The sequence below is a fragment of the Monopterus albus genome, unplaced genomic scaffold (assembly GCF_001952655.1).
Source record: "Monopterus albus unplaced genomic scaffold, M_albus_1.0 scaffold137.1, whole genome shotgun sequence".
Taxonomy (NCBI): Eukaryota; Metazoa; Chordata; class Actinopteri; order Synbranchiformes; family Synbranchidae; genus Monopterus; species Monopterus albus.
Genome location: NW_018128017.1, coordinates 324680 through 349423, shown reverse-complemented (window position 1 = coordinate 349423; position 24744 = coordinate 324680). Strand labels below are relative to the sequence as shown.

Below are 24744 nucleotides of genomic sequence, written 5' to 3'. Positions count from 1 at the left end.
TCTTGCTTCCGCTGTTGTCCTGAGAAACTGCCCCGGGATGTTTCCTTTTTAAATGCTCGTGCATGGTGCTGGTGCTGTTGTGAAACGTCATTTCTGCTTTGCAGAGCTGACAGAGCACCATGTTGTTTGGTATCTGTTTAAAATACTGCCAAACCTTTGGTGACCGCAGTCGCGGTATTTTCGCGTTCCCCGGACACGCAATGCTGCTAGTGCTATGCGTATCCATGCTCGCGTTACTGCCTACTTCCTACTAATCTTCTTCTGCGTCCTTTTAAAGGGCGGTTGGCATCCAGCTTTTGGCGCATTACCGCCACCATCTGCTCTGGAGTGTGAAAATGAAACTTGTCTTACAATTTTTTTTTGTTTCCTACATATGACAAGTCGACGATTAATATGCAAATCGACTAATTATCATAATCGATTAAGTCGAGTAAGTCGAATAATCACTACAGCCCTACAAGAGACATTCCTCTGTTTTTGTTACCTGTTGATGTTTGGAGTACAAATATTGCACTTCATTTTTAGTTGGAGGGACAGAAAGATGGAAATGTAAAACTTTAATGCTAAGTTAGATTTTTACTACAATTCTACTTTTCATTAAAGAAAAGTTACAAATACCTTAGTTAAAGTTATAAATATTTCAATTATAGCATACACATACCTGTGTATGCTATAATTTACAGTTCGTAGAGAGAAAGAAAATCTGAATCAGCCAAAATTGGAACTGACAGGTTAGATGTGGAAAAAAAGAATCAGAAACTGGAATAGCCAGGCTATGGAGGACTCTGGTGTTTGGGACAGGAATAATGATGACTTCTTTAAATTCAGATAGTACAAATGACAGAGACAGGTTGAGAATGTCAGTAAACACCTCTGCCAGCTTATCGGCATAGTCCTGGGGCACCCAGCCAGGTATTCCACCTGGGCCAGTGGCTTTCCATGCATTGATAACTTGAAAACATGTCACATCATGTGTTTTTAATTTCCTGCTGGGTGCAGGAGATGGTGGAGAAGATTAGTGCAGCAGCTCTGTTGTGTGCCTGCTTTATTTCAAAGCGGGCATAAGAAGTTTAGTTGCTGCTAGTGTGATGATGCCCTCGTGACTGGCTTTTTTTAGTTAGATATATTCTAAATGCACCGACGTGCTAGTCTCAAGTCTGCACAGTCAAACATCCAAACATCTGTCACGTTTTTAAATAACATTAAATGTATTTTTTTAACCTCTCAGTGCAAAGAGCTAAGTTAGTCAGAGCCAAGTAAAGCACGCCCTGGATTTCTGAGGTCAGTATTTCAATTGATATTTGATAGTTGAAAAAAAATCTGATACCTTGGTTTTATTTAGTTTAACTGAAGCTGATACCTGTTTTTGTTTTACTAGACTATATTTATTGTTGCTTCACTCAGGCTTTACACACTACGGAAGAGACTACATCTAGATTTCACAGGGTTTGTTATGATTGTTGTTGCAGCTTTTCTAAAGAAATGTCATTTAATTTGGGACTCTCATTACCCTGAAACAAAGCCTATCAGGACAGAACAATGAGCGCCTTTCATCACATCAAGTAATCCATCATGTTTGGGTTTAACTGTTACAACAGAACACAGCAGCATAAAAGAGAAAAGATAAGAGGAGAACAAACCAAATCTATCGGACTCAGTTTGTTCCTCATCTGTCAGGTGATTATGGTCGATGACTGCAGCTTTTCCATTGAGCAGTTATGTACAGACAGACATGATGACTCAGTTCTAGCAACGCCCACACACACTTAGCACTAATAACATCAAAATGGGATGTGTCATGGTGGTGGTGGGTGCCACTGACAGCCACAATACTGCTGAAATACTCATGCAACACACACCACACAAGAGTGTGAGCAACACTTCTCACGCTTCCTGAAGTAGCATTAAAAAAAACTGTCAAAATTTTCAGTTTCACAGTTCTCCATAAACCATGATTATATATATTCCTGTATAGAAATACAAATGTATGTGGCCAGCAACAATACAAGACTATGACATAAACAGCTAAGAAGATAAGCTATGTAGCGCCAGCTAGGGACCTAAAATAATTTTACAAAGTACATCTGCTTTACGTATTTAAACTTTAACTTTAAAGTTGAAGCTAAAGTTGAAGCTAAAATTTAAGCCGTTATTGGAAAAAGAATAAATAACATGGCAAGTTTCATCTGCTAAGTGATGCTTTCTGTCATTCATCCATCTGTACTGTAAAGTCTTTACAGTGGCTTTACTCTGACAATATTTAGCTCTTATTGTGAAAAAAGGGTTTAAAAACAGACAAGTTGATAAATTATGATCTGTTCTGTTCCTTCACAGGCTGTTTTCATCATTTATTAAGAAATTTTGCTGCCTGTTTTATAATATCAGTCAGTGCACAAGGAGGGAGAGATGGGACAACAGGTTGGGATCGTCACTCATACATTTACTCACACGCTGTATGTAATGTAAATTGTTCTGCCAAACCTTCAGCTGCCATGGATGGAAACTGAAAATAGGGCGGGAGCATTTATCTGTAAAGTGGAAAATCATTTTTATGCTGGTAACAACCTGTTCCTGAAATCGGTTATGTGCATTTTGTCAGTGGCCTCCAATTACAGTATATTCCTTTCACTCCTATCAATGTTCAGACAGCATCATGTCAACAGTTTTTAAATAGGACAGAATATAAAATATCTGAAGGATCTAATCACCAACTGATTTCTAAGGTGTGTGTGCCAGGTCTCAAACTTCTGCAAAGGAATGTCTTGTGTATCCTGGGTTTTGACTCCTACAACAACCTCCTCGCTCCTCAGAGCCGTCATAAGAGCTTTGGAACCTCAGTCACCCAGAATGACATCAAGGTTAACCAAGGACTGAGGATATAGGAACAATCATATATGAGACTTGAAAAACACCCCACACATTGCCATGTGCAAAAACAGCTTAGCCAATAGTTGCTGGAGGGGGAGTTTTCCCCCACACTTGACAGAGCTATGCTAGCAGGTTCCCCCTACTTCCAGTCTTTGTGCTAAGCTAGGCTAAACACCTCATGGATCTTTCTCTGGACACAGAAACACGAAACCGACCTTTTCTTCTGACAGGAAATAAGAGGATTTTCCACAACTCAGTTCCTTCCACAATCAAACTAATAAGTCAGAGCAAGTCTGATAAATTGTTTGGATGTAAAACAGGTCTCAGTTTGTGGGTTCTTGAACAAAACTGACTAAAACACACACTACCTAGTAGTGGGATTATGAATCTTCCTCTGGTTGAAAAGGTCAAAGATTCAGCTTCCTTTGTTTTGATAATGGACCATAAGATGTACTACCAGCATATAGACCCAATCCTAAAAAAAAAAAAAATCATACATCATGTATCTGAATACCTAGTATGGTGTGAAGAATCATACTGGAGTTTGTTTTAAACTGCTGAACAAGCATTTAAAGATCATAATGCAGGGGAATACCGCTCATACTTCACTTTAGCCACTTCACCTGAAGAACACTTTACATTGAAACTGATCAAAAGTGTAAGATGTCAACATCTCAGTTAAAACAACACCTCTAGAGGTGCTTTCCCATAAAATAAAACCCTGCATTGCAAGGGTGCCAAATCTCTCTGCCCAACACTTCAGTGATACAGTTTCTGTGCATGTTTTTGGCTAAATACTATAAATGTCTTGCAATACATGGTTCATAGGGTCATGTAAAAATACAGCATTTGTTTCACTTTAAGCTACAATCATGGCAGGAAGAAAGTACATCCTCCTTCAATTCTGTTTTTATTCATCAGGGGCTAAGAACAATTGTGTGGACCTTACCAATGTCTGTAAACAACAAGAAAACAAATTTAAAAAAACCAAACAAATCTCAGGTAACAACAGCAGATTTCAATATGTAGTTACTGCTTCCCAGGGGGGTAAATAAAAGTACAACCTTCCTACTTCTGCAATCACTTCTCAGTAGTGTACGGTCACTATCATACACTTTCAGTATATATGTAGGTGAGACACTGTTCTCTCTTCATCGTAATGCTCAACACACATCATTCACACTCTGAGCAATATGACCAGGAGGAGCTGCTGCAACTGAGTGCACCGCCACCGTCTATCAGCGGTCACTGAGTGCTGCCCGATGTTAATAATCAAATGCACAGGATCAGTCAATTATTAAGAAGTGTGACTACCTCTACAAAAGCAGAACGTTTGGCAGTTTGGTGCTCTGGAGCACAGAGGTGTGTACCAGATGGGGTGTTGGCTCATAAAACTGCCAATCTCCCGGTTTTCACCACACAGTCTCTAGAGTTTACAGAGAATGGTGCCAAAAACATAAAACTTTCCAACGAGCAGCAGATCTAAAGGCAAAAGATGGATACTATAACAAGACTAGATCAACATCTCTGAGCATACAAAACCCTGAACCTTGAAGTGGACGCACTAGTGCAGCAGAAGACCCAGTAAGGTCTACTGAGGTGAGGTCTACCAAGTGAGCGGTAGAAGATGGAAAACCCTCACCTGGTCTCTCCAATCTGAATTTCTGTTGCAACATGCAGATGTAGAGTCTTGGATCAGCTTTGTTCAGGCTTCTGGTAGTGTAAAGGTGTGGGGAATATTGTCTTGGCACACATTTAAAGCTGTTACACCAGCCGAGCATAGTTTAAATGTTACATCCTATCTGAGTACCGCTGCTGACCGTGTGCATCCCTGTATGACCACGGTCTACCACCTTCTAAAGGTCCCTACCAGCAGGATAATGCAGCATGTCACAAAGTTCTCAACATCCCAAGCTGCTTCCACTAACATGACAATTAGTTTGATTACTCCAACAGCCTCCACAGTCACCAGATCTGAATCCAGCAGAGCACCTTTAGGATGCGGTTGCTGCATGAACGTGCAGTCGATAAATCTGCAGCAACACTGATGCTGTCATGTCAACACAGAGCAGAATCTCTAAGTCGTTTTCAGCATCTGGTTGAGTCCATGACACCAAGAATTCAGGCTGATCCGGAGGCAAATGAGGTCCTACCAAGTATTAGAAAGAAGGATTTAAGACAGATCATCCCAAAGCGGAAAGGAACATCTAGTTAATGTGATGTTTATTAAATATGTCACCGAGGGATTTCTGAGCTGTGGCCATACTCTGAAAATAAGTGAAATGATGTTTGTTTGTTTATTATTTATGTCCTCTTAAGAACACTTCAAAGGTTGTTAATGTAGTTTGATCATTTCTGCCACGTTATACTTCCTACATTTTTCTGATAGCTATCCATTTTTTACAAAGCCTGATGGTTTTACAAAATATACTGCCTTGTTATAAACCAGCTGCATGTGTAAAAAGTGAATTACGCATTAATGCACCAGTAACAACGTTTACAGTGCCAGGAAAGGCTGGGTTACCAACCAGAACCTGTGGAAAACTGACCCCTTGCCTACAAGTCATGACTGTGCGGATGAAGCACTGCAGGCAGTGATAAGGGCCTCATGATCAGCTCATATTGAGGTGCAGGTTTGGTTGATGACATGTGAAGTACACTGATCAGTCTGTCTACTGTGTGCAAATCAAGGTAAAACTCCTAAACAATGCAGAGAAGATGGAGCTGTGATGGCTCACTTTGCTGCAGGTCCCTGGCGGGTTTATCCAGCAATGTCCGTTTACTTTTTGCTGATAGCCTACTACATCTGTACTTCTAGCTGAGTAAAGTTTTGAATCTAGGACTTGTAGTATTATTACTTTCACGTAAGGACCAATCCTCTGCCACCACCTTAATTACTGATTAACGAACATCGAGAGACCAGTCACGTCTCTCCTGATAGAACCGTGGATCCTGCTGCGCACGCCAACGACCTGACAGCTGCACAGCGCCCCTCCACTCACCGGTGTCCCTCTCGAGACGACACGACCCCCCGGCCACAGAGTACGACATCCGGCGGCTGCCCGGGGAACCTTCGCGCTCCGCGCACGACCAGGAGCCATAATTCCTTGGGTCACTGGTCACACCGTCGGTCAGCAAACTGTCCGTTTCCATCCAGGAAAGTTACAACTTGACCTGTGTCCGCTCCTCAGCGTTGAAAATGAAAGCAGCGGAGTTGGCAGGAGACTGACATGAGCCCCTGTAGTGCTGGGTTTAGTCCTACGCAGCCAGTCACAGCCACACCGAGCTTCTAACAACAAAACAAATGTCGATCCAAAAGCGTCGGAATGTTTTAGGAAGTGCTGTTCTGCGCTGTTCCTCCCTCCCCTCAAGTCTCACTTTACACTGACTTTAAAATGACAAACTCCACCTACTGCACAGTGGAGCTGTGAGGCACAGGAAGGAGCAGCAAGGTGGGTGAAGGGTACCGGAATGATCACGGTCTTAAAAATGAAAAGGTCATAATAACTACTGGACAGTGTGTCCTCACTGTGATATGACACAAACCCCGGACTAGCACAACTTTGACTTAGTAAATCTCATCCGTGGAGCCGAATCCAGCAGCTTTCATTGGATGTTTTTCTTTCAGCCCCATGAGAACTAGAACAATATGTTCACACTTTTCAGGTAATACATGCTTATATGTAAAATGAAACTGGTTTAAGGGTCAGTATGAACAGTAATTATAGCAACCAGATGTGCTTTCAATGCACCTAAAATAAATAATAAAATGCCCATAAACAATGTACTGCTGTTTTCAAATTCTTCTATGAACTTGTTCACTTGTTCTTTCACACATTTTGTTATTCAGTAGGGAGTTTTTATTTAACCATACTAGAGGTGTGGCTTTGGTCTGTCCATTGATCCATGACGCAGGTTCAGAAATCTCTTATTAAATACAGAATGGATGAATTCGAATGGATTTGCTGATTGCCTACCCACAAGGTTCACATCTGTGGTTTTGAATGAAATACCTGAACAACTACTTGATGGAGTGATATGATACTAGGTTCAGAAATCAGTGCCCCCTTCTTTGGTGACCCCCTGACTTTTCATCTAGTGTCATCATCAGGGTCAACATTTTAACTTTTGTTTATGACCAAATACCTGCAAAACTAATGACCCTCCCATCTGCCTCAGCTGCACTTTGTGTTTAGTATAAATTAGTAAATGTTAGCATGCTAACATGCCAAACTAACAGGACCGTCATGATGACATTATTGTTGTAGCATTTTCATTGTGATCAACTCAGCAGGCTGATGTCATCAATTACTTCAAAGAACCATTGTGTTGAAATACAAAAACACAATGCCTCGGCTAGCTGCTAGCATGGTAGCAGCCGTGGCGGAGGCATTGTGTTTTCAGGTGGTCTGTCCCTCTGGCCCTATTCTCATGAACACGATATCTCAGGAACACCTTAAGGGAATTTCTTCAAATTTGGCAGAAATGTCCATTTGGATTCATGGATGAACTGATCATATTCTGGTGGTCAAAGGTCAAGGTCACAACGTCACATCTGTCCCATTCTAACGAGTTCTTATTGGTGTTGCTTTTTACTCTTTTATTTTGAATTTCTGATTTATTCACTATATGTCACACAGGATAAATAAGACATCGACTCTGAAATCCACAGCAGTGGCTGTAGTCTGGTTAGGTGAACAATGAGAGGTTAGGACAAGTGCAACAGTCACTAGTTCTTACATGGTGATTAAATATGTTTTTTGACTGCAGTCCTGCATCTGTCACGGAGAAAAACTTTACATGACATGCAGCGTACATGTCTAGCTGTAACAAATGTGACAGGGGCTGCTAGTTTACTTTTGTCAACCTCACTGATAAAGTGGCCTCACTACAGTTTACTATATTTTATTCTTCATTCATTTCAGTTCTTTTATTTGATCTTTTGACCTGTCCCGGTTCTGATGGATTTTCTCTGGACACTCAGGTTCTTATTGCTTTGGAGCATTTGCTGCCATTTGGGCCACCTGTAGGGAAGAGAATGAAACATGGAAACTTCTTTAAATGTCTATTTAGCAATAATGTTTATTTTAACAATACAATTCAGGATTGACTCTGTTCGGCTCTACCAAATACACTGGAGTTGATCATGTTGAGCATCATTATTCACGGTTCATTCCGTTATCCCTACGCTGTTATGCTTTCCTCTGTCAGATTTGACTGTCTTTCAGTCCAGCTCAACACTCAAACATGTGAAGTGAAGCAAAGATCCTGCCTTAAGGATGGGCTACTACCTGGCTGTCGATGCACCTGAACTGCCAGGTCCAGCGTGTGTTATAGAGGAAAGGTCGGAGGTCAAAGCGGTTGTCATCAGGACTGTAGCTCTCAGCATGGTAGGACGGTGTCACTGTGGTCATCTTGTGCCGGTTCACTGAGTACATTCGGAAGAAGTGCTTCACCTTCTGGGCCACCTGAAAAAAGACAAAGCTAACTGTTATGACTGAGCATTTTTAGATTTTATTCTTCTCTTATTTATTACTACATTATGACAGCCACTGCTAAATACGCAATCTTCATTAATGACGCAAGATCCCAGATACAGGTGGCCGAAATGAGCTTCCTCCGCAGGGTGGCCGGGCGCATCCTTAGAGATAGGGTGAGGAGCACAGTCACCCGGGAGGAGCTCAGAGTAGAACCGCTGCTCCTCCACATCGAGAGGAGCCAGCTGAGGTGGCTCGAGCATCTGTTTCGGATGCCTCCTGGGCGCCTTCCTAGGGAGGTGTTTCGGATAAGTGGAGGAAAATGGATGGATAAATGGTGAAATATTCTGTACTTTTAAGAACACCATTTCTACCTCCAGGAAAATTCTTTATTCTTTACAGGTGAACTCATGTTGCACCGAGGCAAACTAAACATTTAAGCTGATTACAGACTTTCTGAAACTTTGATTTCTCTGCTCTTTTGGGTGACCGAGTTTGTTGCAAAAATGATCATCACTCAACATAAGAATTGATATGTGAAATTCCACTAGTGGAGAATTACACTGTCCCAAAGTAGAGGACAAGCAGAAAACTGTGCTGCACTGTGAAGGATGTGACTGACCTCTGAGGCTGAGAGAGTGTCCTTCCACATGTGGATGAGTTTACAGAACATACTGAAGGGGCCACACTTGGAGATCTTCCTCAGTCGGCCAATCACAGATAACTCAGAGTAGGTCATCCCCATATCCACCTGAGGAAGGAGAAGTCATGGTTGGAGAAAGAAGGGAAAAAAATAATTAGGAAAATGAGGACAGGAAATAAAGTAAATGCTGTCCAACTATCCCATGTGCTGAGCTTCTAGTTCCAGTCTTTTAATCACTTGTATGAACCACTGTTAGCCTGCAAGTTAGCTCCACTTGGATGGGATATGTACTGTATCCCTAGGGGAGGTATGGTTTTAATGTCACATGAGCTAGTCACATTTTAAACCTGTCCAGACTTGTTGCTGTAGCACTAACAGCCTCAGTGTGGCTTATGAGCAGTTTACTGTGACAACACTGGCAGATTTACCAGCTGAAAACATGAGCAACTTGATTTCACACTGAGTTGGACAAAAGGAGACTTCTAACGACGTCAGCCGAACTGTTAACTGTTGATAGCACTGATCACTTTATCAGCTCGAGGTAGGAGTAGGAGGAGTGGCTGGTAAACTATTTGTGGCTCATTTTAAAACAGGAAGTAAATCATGTCTCAGACAAAAGTTCAGTATCCTCTCCCACTGACAATCCATGAAGAAGACATGGAAGTAAAGGAGCAGCACTGCAGGATAGCAATCTGACCCCAGTGTTGTATTACAGTATTATAAGGAAAACTGTCAGATTGTTACTTTCTTCTGAATGCTTACTATTACCAAATGCAAGCACAAAAAAGTAAAAAAGCCAATTTTGACGGACCCACAGTCTCTTCTTCAAGGGCTTTTTGTAATTGCACTTCTGTTAAAGTGTGTGCAGACATATTTTCATGTCCTACCTCATCCGTCTGTGACACCTGTCCGTCGATGAGAGGCTCCAGTTCAGCTGTTGGGGGAGCGTCCAGGATGCTGCAGAGGAAACCAAAACCACACTGACAAACTGGAAACCATATACTACTCATTTGTGCATAACATACAAAGTATATGACAGAGCTTTTACAAAACTGTGACTACTGAAAACTGGTGTTTTTGCCATAAATGGCAGTGCTACTGTAATATACTTCTGAATGTTTACTTTGTTCAGTGAAGAGGATAAAATACCAAGACTGATTTCATCTACATTCTTTGAATCTTTACACATCTTTAGTGTTTGTGTTCTCAGTAACAACAGGTATGTTTCCCAACTGTGACCTCACCCTCTCAGGGCAGTGAGCTGGAACTGCTGAACACAGTAATGCAGGAAGCTCTTCAGGTCTGTCTTGCTGATGCCTCCTATTGGGTTGATGTCAGCGCTGGAGCAGTCATACTTGGTGAAATACCCTGTCAGACTGAGCAGAACAACTAGTTTAACAGGGGAAAAGTTAGGCTATATATATTCGCCACAAAAAATGGTATGTCTAGAGAAAAATATTTATTAATCATTAGTTGTAATGCTTTAGCAGCACTATCAATGTTTTGTGATTGCTGGTTTGTTAACAGAACAGAACAGTTAGTGTTTTCGATGAATAACTGCCTTACACCAAATATTAAAGGACCACACCTGTAAATATGCATTGCTCAGCTCAGCACAGTAAATCTTATGTACTTACAACTCACATTACAGAAGGATACAGATAAATAACACTAACTTTTCAAATCATTATTCCACACTTCCATAGGCCCACTGATATCAGCTTGTTTTAGGACACTATCAAAATCACCTCAAAGAGATATGAAAATTACTCTGTATAGCATCATGATGCAACATGTGTAGCTAATTATAGGCCGATATCTAATTTCCCCTTTCTAAAATCCTTGAAACTGCACTGGTGAAAGTCACCAATAATCTTCTCCTAGCCTCAGACAAAAAAAATGTCTCTATACTTGTCCTCTTAGATCTCAGTGCTGCTTTTGACACCACTGATCATAGCATCTTACTACAGAGACTTGAACATGTCCATAATCAATCAACCAAGCTTCATTTATACAGCGCCTTTCATGCAATTCAAAGTGTTTTACAGAAAAATGACTAAGTCAGAATAGGGCAAATTAGGAAAAAAAAAAATACAGGGTTATTCAAAAAGAATGAACCGATTTCATTACGCATTGCTTCAGTTCTCAATCATTGTCATGGAATGAGTCAGTGACCATTTGAAAGAGGAGTTATCTAAGTTTTTAAATGGCTTAAATAGTATGTGAACTTAATGACCTTAAACATCGAATAACAACAGCGATCAACTCAGTGGATCGTGATATGCTAATATGCACCTGGGAGGAATTCTCTTATCGCATTGATGTTGCCCGTGCTGCAGGTGGTGGCCACATTGAACACTTGTAAGACAGGAAATAAAAGTTGATTGTGAATAGAATACTTGTGACTTGGCATACATACATACATACATACATATGAAGCAACTGCAATATGAAATAAGCTAGACATGTCTGTGGTCAGGTAAAAGCTCCATTAATACCTCTCATCTACATTGGCTGAGCCCAGCACCAGCAGTCCGCCTGGTTTCCCCCACGCCCACAGACTGAGCTGGGCAAAGAGATAGGCCAAGACCATTCTGACCCGAGCCTGGAAACACATACACAGACATCCAGGGCACTGATAAAAACCTACAACACAGTCACAGTTGTGTAAGTGCAAAGGCCGAGCTGAGCGGTGAGGAAACTGTCATTACGATGACAGTGTCTGACCTGGATGTTCTGCAGAGCCAGGTTTTCTCTGTGGCTTCCTCCATTTGCACGAAACTGAGGCCACTTTCCAGTAACCACTGAGAAGATACCCAGAATGCCTTTCACTGCCATGTCTATGTTAACATTCATGTGTGTGCTGCAAAGCAAGAGATAAACAACAAAGGATGAAAACAATTAATGGCCTTCTCTTTTAACATGTATTTCTCTCACACTTCACCATTTGTTACTACTTACGCAACACGTAGCAATGCACAATCACCTTAAACAAAAGCCCTTCAATTTGAATCCAACCTACCTGCCGATCTGATTGGCCAGGTCTCTGGCCCTGCCGCATGTGTTCTCAGAGGAGTTTTCACTGGCCATGTAGCAGGTGGTAAAGATGTGACTGCACAGCTCCCTTGGGTGCTGAGGATGGTAGGAGTCATCCCCAACCACCCTGCGAACATCCTGCAGTACCTGACTGTCTGAGAGATGGACAGGGAAGAAGACAAAGAGAAGACAGGGAGGAGGCAAGAAAAGCAGACTTTTGAAAACATCTGGTCTATTAGAGTGAAGAAAGACAAGAAACAAATGAGAGGGAGGACGATAGCATAAAACCAAAGGTCCAAAGCCGGGCTCTCAGATTGCTAGAGGACCTATTAATCCCCAAGGGGAACTTCTGGAAGCAGATCTGAGATGCACCAATAGACACTGCCTTATCTCACTGAGCTAAAGCCAGGCAGGAAGCTGAAGTTGTTGTAACTCAACTCATCCCACTGTTCCTGCTGTTTATCATGTTAACAGTTTCCATCCCTCAGTATCTTCTGACTTTTCCTCTGTCTGTGGTTCTCAGCTTCAAAACCAGTGGAAGATGTTATGCCTTAAGAACACCTCACAAATATATAGGTCATTTATTTAAAAAAGGCTCAGTATTACCTAAAACAGCTGGCCACTGTAGTTTTTAATCCCACCTTTACTGAAACAGCAGTACCATTTGGTGCACTGGGACGGTGTATGTGGGACTGAGTCAGTATAAACTACAGTGTGTGTTTATGGTGATGAAGGAACATGTCACTTAGTACAACAGTGTGATCACTGAGGTGATTTTACAGTGGAGCTCTATGGCACAGAATGAGATACATCAGGCTTTGGATACACACAAGATGCTTTTAAGTAGTAGAAATTCATTGTTGGCTTGTTTCAGCACATGGGGTTGATTGGGAATATGGAAAATATAGAATAGCAGCAGCCTTCTCTTTTGCAAGAACATGTCACATCAAAGTAATCTGTGTGTTTGCAATGAAAGCAAACTGAATCCTACTCACTGCCATCCTTTACAGCCTGACAGAGCAGCACACACATAGAGTAGACGATACAGGCGGTGGACGAGCTATCAACACCTCCACTCAGAGGCAGCAGAAAACCAGCCTGGAACACAAATCACAAGCATCACAGTGAGTTCACCAAATCAGAGTGTAATCATGTCTCTTGGTTTCCTTTCTTTCTTTTTTAGATTGGAAACGAAGAGCACCTTTTATGTGGGAAAAAGTGAGCTACAGCAGCCAGGATCTCCTGCACGGCATCTCTATGAGAGTAACTACCCAGTGTTAAATGAAGTTTTCACTGAAACACGGCTACACAGCGACATTCAGGGCTGTTAAACAGACTGAATGGGTTAACTTGACACAAAATCATCATTGTTCAGTATGACTCATGACGGTGGACTGTGGAGGAATGGTGTACAATACAACAGTTGTATTGTAGGAGTCTACATTTGTCATGGCTGCTGGTGGCTTCAATGAAGACATCCACCAACCTGTCAAGTTTGCTAAAAAAAATACACTAGACCTCATTTATATCCAAGTTGTTGCTGCTGATGTGCGTCTATTCTTAGAGAGTGTTCTGGTTGTACCTAACTTCTAATAAATCATTTCTAATTTACAGTTCTTTTAACTTTAGCCTGCAATTATTTTGGTTCTGCACTCATCCTAAACGTCTGTTCCAGGTTACACTGGCACTGGACTGGACTGGTGGTCCATGAGGAATGGAACTTCATCCTCCATATGTATTGTATGACATGACACTAAATCTGAACATCACCCTAATCTAAATGAGCCATACACATAACTTGATACAATACTGCAACATTGTTTGTCAGTGGGGGTGTATCCCTCCTCACCTGTCCACTTCTCCTCAGGTAGTCCCACAGCCAGCAGGCCGGCCCTAGACTGAACAACACGTGTCAGCTGCTGTCCATCAAGGGGCTTTATGTTCCAAAGCTAAAATATGGTACAGATTTTCTGTCAAGTAAAATACATAGTTTATAGCAAATGAAACATCTTTTCTACCTGATCTCTTCCTCTGGTGTATGAAGGTGCCATGCTACTGGCTGGTGGGTAGGGAGATAGATATCATCACCAGTGGATAGAGAGAAGTCAACTTTCACCCTGTGACATGGTTTGGGTTCACTTTCCTACAACAGAGATGTAGGACAGTAAGAGGAGAAGTGTAACACAGGCAAAACTCTCATACTGTAGAATGGTCAGGAAATGAAAAAAGGCGTTTTCTGCTCTCATGAAAGAGCAGGATGTCCCTTGTAACTGAGCTATATGTGACTGAAACAAAACACTAAAGCTGGGAGCTTTAAAACCAAAACAATGGGCTGAAAGAGGACAATTAGTGCAGCTTTAATATGTGACATGGATCATCTTCAGACTGTGTTCCAGTGCCACAGGCTTAGATGTGCTTGTTCTGTAAATTTGAATTACTGAGTTTCTCTTCCATTCTACTGAAATACTTGAAGTACTGTACACATTTCAGTGGTACTGGGTCATTTGTCCTGGTGTAGTTCTCTACATTTCCTCCTCCAGCATGAGGTGTAGAGATCTGACATGAACCTAACTTAGCATTCCAAATCTTGATTGAGAACTTGAGATTTGTGTCTCAAGACGTGGAGACTTGCTCACAGGTCTGTAAAGAGAGAAGCATCTCATGATTCAAGTACGATCCCTAGGCGATCACTCTTTTCATCACCAACATATACAGTAAACCTAACTGGGAACCAACACGAGAGACCAAGATAGAGCAAGAAGATGTAAAAGCTCATCAAATGTGCTGTTGCTGTTGTACCTTTTCCTACAGGTAGGTACTGCTATTCTCTTTTCATCCATGTTTTTTAGCCTATTTTGTTTACATTAACATAAAACTGGCACCATTAAAATATTCAGTAATAGTGAACAATAATAATATCTTTGAATCACACTGAACAGCACAAATATGTGTGTGGTATGACTCTGAGAAGGAGTACAAGTTCTGGCTTTAAGCAGTCTCTCATTTTGAGGTATCAGGTCATAAGCCAGTGAACATGATATGAAACAACGCTGGACATTAGTGAGCCTGAGAGATGATGGAGAGCAATAATAAGTTAGAGGGTAGTGCTGTCTCACCATGTGTGGCTGGCATAGCTCTCCTCTGTAGCTACGCACATCCTCGAGGTCAACTGTGGCTGTAATCACCTCCTACAACACGCAAACACACCGATCAGCCTGGCTCTCCAGTGCCGATGCCATTTTCACATGACATTTGCCTGTCGGCTGAGGAATGCTGCACAGGAAGCTCTGATCTACCTCCAGTTAACACAATGCTCATTACTTTTGCTCACACCTACAGAACTTCAGTCCAAATCAATTGGTTCATCCCTTAAGGGGACATTTAAGAAAAGTGAGGTTGCAAACAAAAGCACTTGTTTAATGCATGATGTACTGTATGCGACACTTCACATCAATCCATTATGATTTTACTAGTGTATACAGAGACTAATTAGCAGATACATGTGGCACCAGCTCTGGTAACCTCCATGTCCACACATACCACATCATTCAGAGAGAACTGTGCTCCCTGTGCCACAACTTCTCCATTGATGGCCACCATGGCACAACCATCGTAGTAGACACGGTCTCCATCACAGCCCCGCTGGTTGGCATACAGGTATATACCGCCACTCTGAAACAACACCAGCAGTGCACTGAATGCAGCACTGACTTCAGTCAAACATCTACATACTCAGTAAAGAAAATATTCTAAAAGCACAGAATGTTATGCTTATGTCCTACATTTGTGGTCAAACACTGCCCTCTGGTGATCTCTGCTTTGCATTCTCTGTGTATGTACAGATGGGTGACAAAAACCTACATTAAGTGTCCTGGTAAGGTGTGAGGATACCTTGGTGGTGGCTGATTTGATCAGGGTGACTCTTTGTTCAGCTTTGCGGAGCTCATGGTGGCTGGCAGATGAATTGGTAAAGATTTCAACTCCATCCAGCCCCATCTGAATGTGTGGGCTGAGGATAAGTGAGTTTCAGTCATTAGGACTCTTTCTGATATTACACAGACAGATACAACAGTCATACAATCCTGACATAATCCTCTGTTGCTTTACCTTCTGGGGTTCCAGAGTTCTGCACAAATCTCAGTCCCAATGCAAGTGTCCTTTGTGGACAGCACACAGTCACCAAATGGGACTGTATCCTGATGAAGACAAAAAGGGGAATAAAAAACCTTTTGTCTGATCCAAAGCCTTGGCTACACACAGTGAGCTAATGATAATGTTTCTTTTTTACCTGGCCTGTTACTTCCTGGATCATTCTGGGCAGGAAATACTCCTCCACTTTCCTTAACAAAGCAAACAGAAAGACACTACTGTCCATATCATTTGTAAACGTGAAATAAACCACACTAGTAGTAAACTAAACTCCATCTTAAAAAGTACCTTAGCTCAAAGGCTACAACAGGTCAAAAAACCCAGCTTCTAAACTTAAAAAAATACACATTTTGTCTCGAGTAAATGTACTACTACAGAAAATGAGACAGGAGTGAGGGGGTGGCTGTGGCTCACGAGGTAGGGCAAGTCGTCTTCTGACCAGCAAGTTGGTGGTTCAACTCCCGGTCTCCCCGCATGCCTAAGTGTCCCTGAGCAAGACACTGAACCCTGAATTGCTCCCGGTGGCTTGACTAGCACTGTTGTGTGGCAGTCTTGTCGTCATCAGGGTGTGAATGTGCACTTTGGCCAGTGCAACACGCTATATAAGTACAGTCCATTTACCATTACTGTAGTTTTAGCGGTAATTAGTCCCGTCCCAATAGTGAGGTTGCCAGGTCCGATCACCGAGATCTAAATAAAACCAGCCGACTGCTGAATCCATTTGACTAGCCTGCTAGCTAACAAGCTATGTCATGTAACTAAAACAAGGCAAATTTTTCAGCACAGCTTCCACTATTCCAGGCTCAGCTAAACCCTGTTTCTCCAAACTGGACACAACAACATGAGGTGAGGTTGCTATAGATATTTTCATGTGACTGTAGGTATGACAAGTGAGTGTATGTTTCTCCCAAAATCTCAAAGTTCTTCAGTTTACTTATCACGAGGAGTTCCACACAACCTTCTGCAGATACAGAAGCATATTTCAGCCTTGACATGGGCATTTAGTACAACCCCAAATCACAAAAAGTTGGGACGGTATGTAAAATTGAAATTAAAACTGCAAATAATACCTCTGTATTACACTGAAAACAACACAGCAGCACATTATTTGATGTGATACCTCATCAGTTTTATTCTTTGTTCAAAATAAACACTCACTTCAATTCTGATGCTGCAACACATTACAAACAAAGTTGGGACGGCTGCATTTCAGGGCCAGTAATGAGGTAAAACAATGAAATGATGATTCCATTCGAACCAGGTGATGCATCGCATCAAATAATGTGCTGCTGTGTTGTTTTCAGTGTAATACAGGACACAGATGATTCACACATCACTGTTTTTAGTTTTAACTTTGATTTTACATTCCGTTCCAACTTTTTCTGATTTGGGGCTGTAGACAAATAAAGTGTAATAAACAGATGCTGTTACATTCCATTATGTGAAATTGGATCCAGTGGTTTTGGAGTTTGACACAGTTTTCTCCTAGTATATATGATAAAAGTAAGCTTGAATCTTAACCTTGATAAATATAAAAATTATTGTATTATACAGTAATTAATATGTCAATTAGTGTCCTCATAAAGATAGACTGATAAGAAGAGTGATGACCGACCTTAACTGGTTCCAAGGAGAGAACCAGCGCACTTCCCTGTAGTTCCCATGGTTAGCCATCAGCATCTTAGGTCTGATCAGCAGGATCTTCCTACAGTATGGAAGAAACATGCAGAGTGGTTCATTTCCCACTGCTAGTGCTGTCAGCTCCAGCTGAACATGACAAAGATTTTGTCCAGTACAGTTATATAAACTCATCATTTAGGAGACGGGACTGGTGCACGAACCTGTTGAGAAACAAGACCCGGCAGTTGTAGCGCACATTATGGTGCATGATGGGCCTGAGGGGAACAGAATTCACAACATTTCAAGTCTGACATCAAGTGAGACCTAGTGTACAGCTGTACAATGTGAATTTATTAGGTGAAAACATCTGTCTCTAAAGGAAACAACCAGTCACTGATGAGCAGCCCTCTCGTCCTCCTCACAGATGATCACTATCCATGGAGAGGACAGTGGACTGGTCTGACTGCTCAAAGGCGATACCCACATTCCCACATCACAGATGATGTCCTGGGTGACGGGAGATTCCAGAAGCTTCCTCAGAACCTGAAAGCTATGTAGCAACGTGTCCGACTCATAGAAGTGGTCTGCACACCCATACCCGCTGTGAAAATGCAGTGAATTAGAAAAGAGACTGTTAGCGTCTAAGAAAACCTCTGAGTTACTGTTCCAACAATGCTGGCAGTCCAGCAGAAGACATTTTGGACCACGGCCGTGTTCAGACCGAGTCTCACAGGTGTGAAAACATGCAGCCCACCCCACTGACTTCTACAGGGGATTGTGTTCACCGCTGCCGGCACCAGCACAACACACTCTGGCAAAAGGAAGCAGCCCTGTGTGGTGAAAAAGTTAGATCTGGCTCAACTGTCAACACACTGGAAGCTGACATTATCCAGCAAAGACGCTGTGTTGACCAATCATGTACAGGGGACAATTAGAAGGAGGATACCCATGGGAAGAAGACTCTTTTGTTTTCCTTACTGGTGGTGGTGTGATGAGATCTCAGGACATTAAAATGAGATGATATTTCTCGTCAAGGCAAAAGCTGTCTCACGATATCAGTACATACAGTGCCTTGTGAAAGTATTCGGCCCCCTTGAACTTTGCGACCTTTTGCCACATTTCAGGCTTCAAACATAAAGATATAAAACTGTAATTTTTTGTGAAGAATCAACAAGTGGGACACAATCATGAAGTGGAACAAAATTTATTGGATATTTCAAACTTTTTTAACAAATAAAAAACTGAATAATTGGGCGTGCAAAATTATTCAGCCCCTTTACTTTCAGTGCAGCAAACTCTCTCCAGAAGTTCAGTGAGGATCTCTGAATGATCCAATGTTGACCTAAATGACTAATGATGATAAATAGAATCCACCTGTGTGTAATCAAGTCTCCGTATAAATGCACCTGCACTGTGATAGTCTCAGAGGTCCGTTTAAAGCGCAGAGAGCATCATGAAGAACAAGGAACACACCAGGCAGGTCCGAGATACTGTTGTGGAGAAGTTTAAAGCCGGATTTGGATACAAAAAGATTTCCCAAGCTTTAAACATCCCAAGGAGCACTGTGCAAGCGATAATATTGAAATGGAAGGAGTATCAGACCACTGCAAATCTACCAAGACCTGGCCGTCCCTCTAAACTTTCAGCTCATACAAGGAGAAGACTGATCAGAGATGCAGCCAAGAGGCCCATGATCACTCTGGATGAACTGCAGAGATCTACAGCTGAGGTGGGAGACTCTGTCCATAGGACAACAATCAGTCGTATACTGCACAAATCTGGCCTTTATGGAAGAGTGGCAAGAAGAAAGCCATTTCTTAAAGATATCCATAAAAAGTGTCGTTTAAAGTTTGCCACAAGCCACCTGGGAGACACACCAAACATGTGGAAGAAGGTGCTCTGGTCAGATGAAACCAAAATCGAACTTTTTGGCAACAATGCAAAATGTTATGTTTGGCGTAAAAGCAACACAGCTCATCACCTTGAACACACCATCCCCACTGTCAAACATGGTGGTGGCAGCATCATGGTTTGGGCCTGCTTTTCTTCAGCAGGGACAGGGAAGATGGTTAAAATTGATGGGAAGATGGATGGAGCCAAATACAGGACCATTTTGGAAGGAAACCTGATGGAGTCTGCAAAAGACCTGAGACTGGGACGGAGATTTGTCTTCCAACAAGACAATGATCCAAGACATAAAGCAAAATCTACAATGGAATGGTTCACAAATAAACATATCCAGGTGTTAGAATGGCCAAGTCAAAGTCCAGACCTGAATCCAATCGAGAATCTGTGGAAAGAACTGAAAACTGCTGTTCACAAACGCTCTCTATCCAACCTCACTGAGCTCGAGCTGTTTTGCAAGGAGGAATGGGCAAAAATTTCCGTCTCTCGATGTGCAAAACTGATAGAGACATACCCCAAGTGACTTACAGCTGTAATCGCAGCAAAAGGTGGCGCTACAAAGTATTAACTTAAGGGGGCTGAATAATTTTGCACGCCCAATTTTTCAGTTTTTTATTTGTTAAAAAAGTTTGACATATCCAATAAATTTCGTTCCACTTCATGATTGTGTCCCACTTGTTGTTGATTCTTCACAAAAAATTACAGTTTTATATCTTTATGTTTGAAGCCTGAAATGTGGCAAAAGGTCGCAAAGTTCAAGGGGGCCGAATACTTTCGCAAGGCACTGTAACAGAACCAGGCCTGTATGATGGAGTGTGACCATTAGCACAGCAAAAACGAAACTGCCTGCTGTGTTTTAATGCACAGGACTGCGTTGGTCATGGGGTGAGGCAGGGGGGAACGTTGTAGGCATGTACGATACAGCCCTGTTGTGAAGAATCGATGTGAGTGGCTTCATTCACATTTCCAGCCTGTGAGTTTGCACTGTGTTTTGGTTAGCCATGCTGCTAACGTAGCCTGCTCTACCTTAACACCAATTCTACCACCAGTGCGTCGGCACTGACAGATAAAAAACACGGTTTAACATCCAGTACTACCAAACATGCTTTGCGTGTTGTTATGGTGCTGTGGCCCAAACGTGAAAGTTAACAGCAGTAATATTTTAATATGGAAATAAACTCATGCCAGTAAGAAACCTGAACAAGCATCCTGAAAACTACAGTAATGAATGTTTTCCCCATCATACCATATCTCCAGTTCTGGACCCAGTCTGTACTTGGCGCCATGAGTCCTAGCAATCTCAATGCCTGCAGAGAAACACACAGACAGGTCTGTTTTCAGGCAAACTTACCGTTGCTTTTATGTGTGTACTTAGCAGTGAGGGAAGCAGAGTTCTGCTCATTTATTTAAAGAGGTTTCTAGAGCAATTCAGTAGAGCAGAGTTAGAAAGCCTGTACAGACTGATGAAAAAGGTAAAAATCAAAGCAGCAAAGGCAGCATTGTCTTGACTTTTAATCCCTTGTATAGAAGGGTTTTGTAGAAGAAGCTTATATGGTCTGATGAGACCAAAACTGAAACTTTTGGGCTACAGAATAAATACTCTCTGTTATACTTCACATCATCATGAACACACTGTCCTTAGCAGGGGCACTGTGGTGGCAGCACAACGTACTCTGCTACAGGAAATGAATGCAATACAGTAAAATTCTGAAGGCAAACTTGCAAGACACGCGCAACATGGAAGACGATTTGTTGTCCAGCAAGATACTGAGCTCAGATCAGGCAAAACAGCAATTAGAAGTATATTCAGAAGGGGCCAATCCAGAGTCCAGATCGCACAGCAAAGCTGGATTTGTGGCAAGACTTGAAGATGTATAGTCATGATCGCCCGTGCACCCCGACAGAGGCGGAGGTGTTTTGCAGAGAAGAATGGGAAGTCCTCTCCACAAACACCAGGCTGTGACTGCTGCCAAATGTTAATACTGTAATGTAAAGTAAATACTGGCTTGAAGCTGTGTATATTTATGGAATTATTTTTTCATTTTATATCTGTAACTAAACCATTAAGGATTGGTTTTACTATTCAAAATTGTACTAAAACTGAAATCCACTTTAGCTTTTTACAAAATGATGCTTTATTTAAAGGTTATTCAATGGTCCACGCATTTGGAAAATTGAAAATGTGGCATTTTCATTTATCATGTTCATTTTCTTTTCAGTTTTGGGTAGAATATTCCTCCATAGTGAACACCATACAACAAAGGAGTAACAGGGGTATAGAGCCACAGCTAACAATATAGAATTTTGTGTTGCTTAGGCCATGTTATGTTCTATAAATAAATTGAATTACTGCAAAAAAACAAAACACATATTTTAGAAATACGAGAGGAACAACTCAGTGACACTAACAAATGTGATTAAATATCAATAGTGTAGTAGACATGAGCACAGACCCACTACTGAGTTAAAAAATATAGTTTTAGCTCTTTCTCAGTTCATGTCAGTGTTGTTGTCTACACTGTCCCTGTTTGGAAAACAAGCATGTAAATTTAAAATTTAAAACAGGAATGAGTTCTTCTGTGTGATCATTACTGTTAATGTTTGTCTGTTTAATTATGATCCCAGCTACTTGAAATCATCTTGGAATCAATAAAACAGATACAATAGCAGGTTACACAAACAAGACTTGTAATGTAATCTGAGTCCGCTGCTGCATGACGTCCACGTACTGAACATACATGGACAGTTGGTTTTTGAATAAAACGGGAACATGTTCATCACAGTTTACTAATATGTCTTTTTTACCTGAGTTGATAGATATGGCTGAAGCACATTGTGCACTGTGAGCCAGTTTAAACTGGGGGTCTCAGCAAGCATATAATTCTGGAGTAGGCCTACAATCGATCCAACTAACCCAGAATGGAGTTAACTGGCCACACATGTGAACATTATGCATGAAAGGGATCATGTAATGTACATACTGTAAATAAATAAAACAGAAAGTGATCCACAGGGGGCGATGGAATCTAATGATGCCTATCTTACACTGTAATCAGGAAAACAAAATGGGGCTATGTTTCTGACAGGAACATGACACAAACTACCAGGTTAAAGACTCTGTACTGGTTCCGCCTCATCTGACCTTTGTTTACTTCCTATACCAACGCGTGCTACGTTTCCAGAGAAGAAAGATACTTTGCAACTTGCAGCCGATAATTCCAGCACTATCGAGTGTCAGCACAAAATGCAAATACTCAAGTTAAGCAACTAAAAATAGTAAAAGAGTAGGCTACTTGAAAAAATGCCTGTATGGACAAATATGTTATCGTGCACTTGAGTCTGCAGCCTGTGTCTGTCAGCTGCAGGCTGGGGTGCGCCCTTTTCAAATGTCACGTTTACTACGTCTGTTATTCGACACTTCAGCTCCATTTTGAACAGTGAATATTGGATATTTATCTCTGCACTGTCATCACTATTCCCGACAACGTAGCAGTTTAACTGTAACGTTTTTACTGCAGTAACGTCAGGCCAACGTTACTGCTGCTTCAAACACACAGTCCCACTTACTCCTCAGTATTCTCTCCGAGTTGCCTTCAAAGTCCAAAGCCCACTGATTCAACGAGCAGGTTGCAAGAGTCACTTTCCGCCCCATGTTTTGGTGCCTGGTGGGTCGCGTCAACAAAGCAAACGTGTTATACAACGTTACGCTTGTACAGGTACGGTCACCTCTACCAGCCTGTCACTAGCAGCGCGTACGGGCTCTACTTCGTATGACGACGCCCAGGGGCTGTCGCCTGCTGCGTCTTCTACTACCGCTTCTGTTGCCCATGTGAGCGTCTTGTACCGCCCTCACCGGGAGACAGGTCACGCTACTCCAGTCACGTTGCAAACGGACCCGCTGCGTTACACCCGGTTACGCTGCAGTTAAATGTCCCCTTTAACCAGTGGTGGAAAGTAACTAAGTACATTTACTCAAGTAGCCTAACTGTACAATTTTGAGTACACCTATTTGCACTTTCTGCTACTATATTCTTTTTGTTTCACTACATCTCAGGCCAGTATTGTACATATTCCTCCATTCCATTAATTTAATTACTTTAGTTTCAGAATCAAATGAACAAAACAAAATAGCCTACACTCACTTTATTTACAAACTACCTGGCAGAATGTAATGTAAACTAGAAAAATGTATTTTCTGAAGAAAATGCGTATGGATGCTGAGTGCTGAAAGATCGCCCTGAAAATGATGCACATTTTGACACATTAATGCTTTTGCTATCTGAAAGTATGCTGAAGTAGAAATTTCCCCATTGAATTGAATTGGACAAAATTTTCAAAATACAGCTAAATATTTAAAATGTATGAAGTTTACAAAAGTTCTGAATAGAAGCATGAATGTCCTTGAAGAGCTGAACATTTTAATAGCTGAAATTATGCTGAATTAGAATTTTCCCATTCATTTGAATGGGGCAAGATTTTCAAAATAAAGCTAAATATTTTAAAAGTATGAAGTTTAGAAAAATTCTGAAGAGAAACATGAATGTCCTTGAAGAGCTGAACATTTTGATAGCTGAAATTATGCTGAAGTTGAATTTTCCCATTCATTTGAATGGGGCAAGATTTTCAAAATAAAGCTAAATATTTTAAAAAGTATGAAGTTTTGAAAACTTCTGAATAGAAGCATGAATGTCCTTGAAGAGCTGAACATTTTGATAGCTGAGATAGCTGAAAGTATGCTGAAGTAGAATGTATGAAGTTTACAAAAGTTCTGAATAGAAGCATGAATGTCCTTGAAAAGCTGAATATTTTGATAGCTGAAATTATGCTGAAGTAGAATTTTCCCATTCATTTGAATGGGGCAAGATTTTCAAAATAAAGCAAAATATTTAAAATGTATGAAGTTTAGAAAACTTCTGAAGAGATGCATGAATGTCCCTGAAGAGCTGAACATTTTGACAGCTGAAATTATACTGAAGTAGAATTTTCCCATTCATTTGAATGGAGCAAGATTTTCAAAATAAAGCTAAATATTTTAAAAGTATGAAG

General features: G+C 41.4%; 2 protein-coding genes across 4 annotated transcripts in view; both read right to left on the bottom strand.

Annotated features, from left to right (window-relative positions):
- The window catches only part of tpcn2 (two pore segment channel 2), a 34622-nt gene extending 27605 nt beyond the window's left edge, over positions 1 to 7017 (bottom strand). For all 3 annotated transcript variants that reach the window (XM_020613703.1, XM_020613704.1, XM_020613705.1), the window contains exon 1: positions 5871 to 7017. In XM_020613703.1, the coding sequence (XP_020469359.1) occupies positions 5871 to 6021 (151 nt within the window). In that variant the 5' untranslated portion in view covers positions 6022 to 7017. The remainder of the gene's footprint in view (positions 1 to 5870) is intronic.
- Positions 7018 to 7757: 740 nt separating this feature from the next.
- Positions 7758 to 23594, bottom strand: nadsyn1 (NAD synthetase 1). Its single transcript, XM_020613706.1, has 21 exons — positions 23266 to 23594; positions 20945 to 21005; positions 18278 to 18394; positions 18015 to 18068; positions 17789 to 17878; positions 16313 to 16364; positions 16132 to 16220; positions 15916 to 16033; positions 15565 to 15696; positions 15141 to 15212; positions 14043 to 14167; positions 13874 to 13922; positions 13020 to 13122; positions 12011 to 12179; positions 11716 to 11851; positions 11487 to 11593; positions 10233 to 10364; positions 9876 to 9945; positions 8968 to 9096; positions 8160 to 8336; positions 7758 to 7892 (listed from the first exon to the last, which is right to left on the bottom strand). Exons 1-21 carry the CDS (start codon positions 23348 to 23350, stop codon positions 7857 to 7859), a joined length of 2103 nt encoding a protein of 700 aa, XP_020469362.1. The 5' UTR covers positions 23351 to 23594; the 3' UTR covers positions 7758 to 7856.
- Between the last annotated feature and the right edge of the window lie 1150 nt (positions 23595 to 24744).

Excerpts from the sequence above, each read along its gene's own strand:
- nadsyn1 (XM_020613706.1), bottom strand. The coding sequence starts at position 23,350 with ATGGGGCGGAAAGTGACTCTTGCAACCTGCTCGTTGAATCAGTGGGCT. Across the intron at positions 14,168-15,140 it reads AGCTATGCCAGCCACACATG|GAAAGTGAACCCAAACCATG; the intron begins GTGAGACAGCAC and ends TCTCTGTTGTAG. Across the intron at positions 9,097-9,875 it reads AGGTGTCACAGACGGATGAG|GTGGATATGGGGATGACCTA; the intron begins GTAGGACATGAA and ends CTCCTTCCTCAG.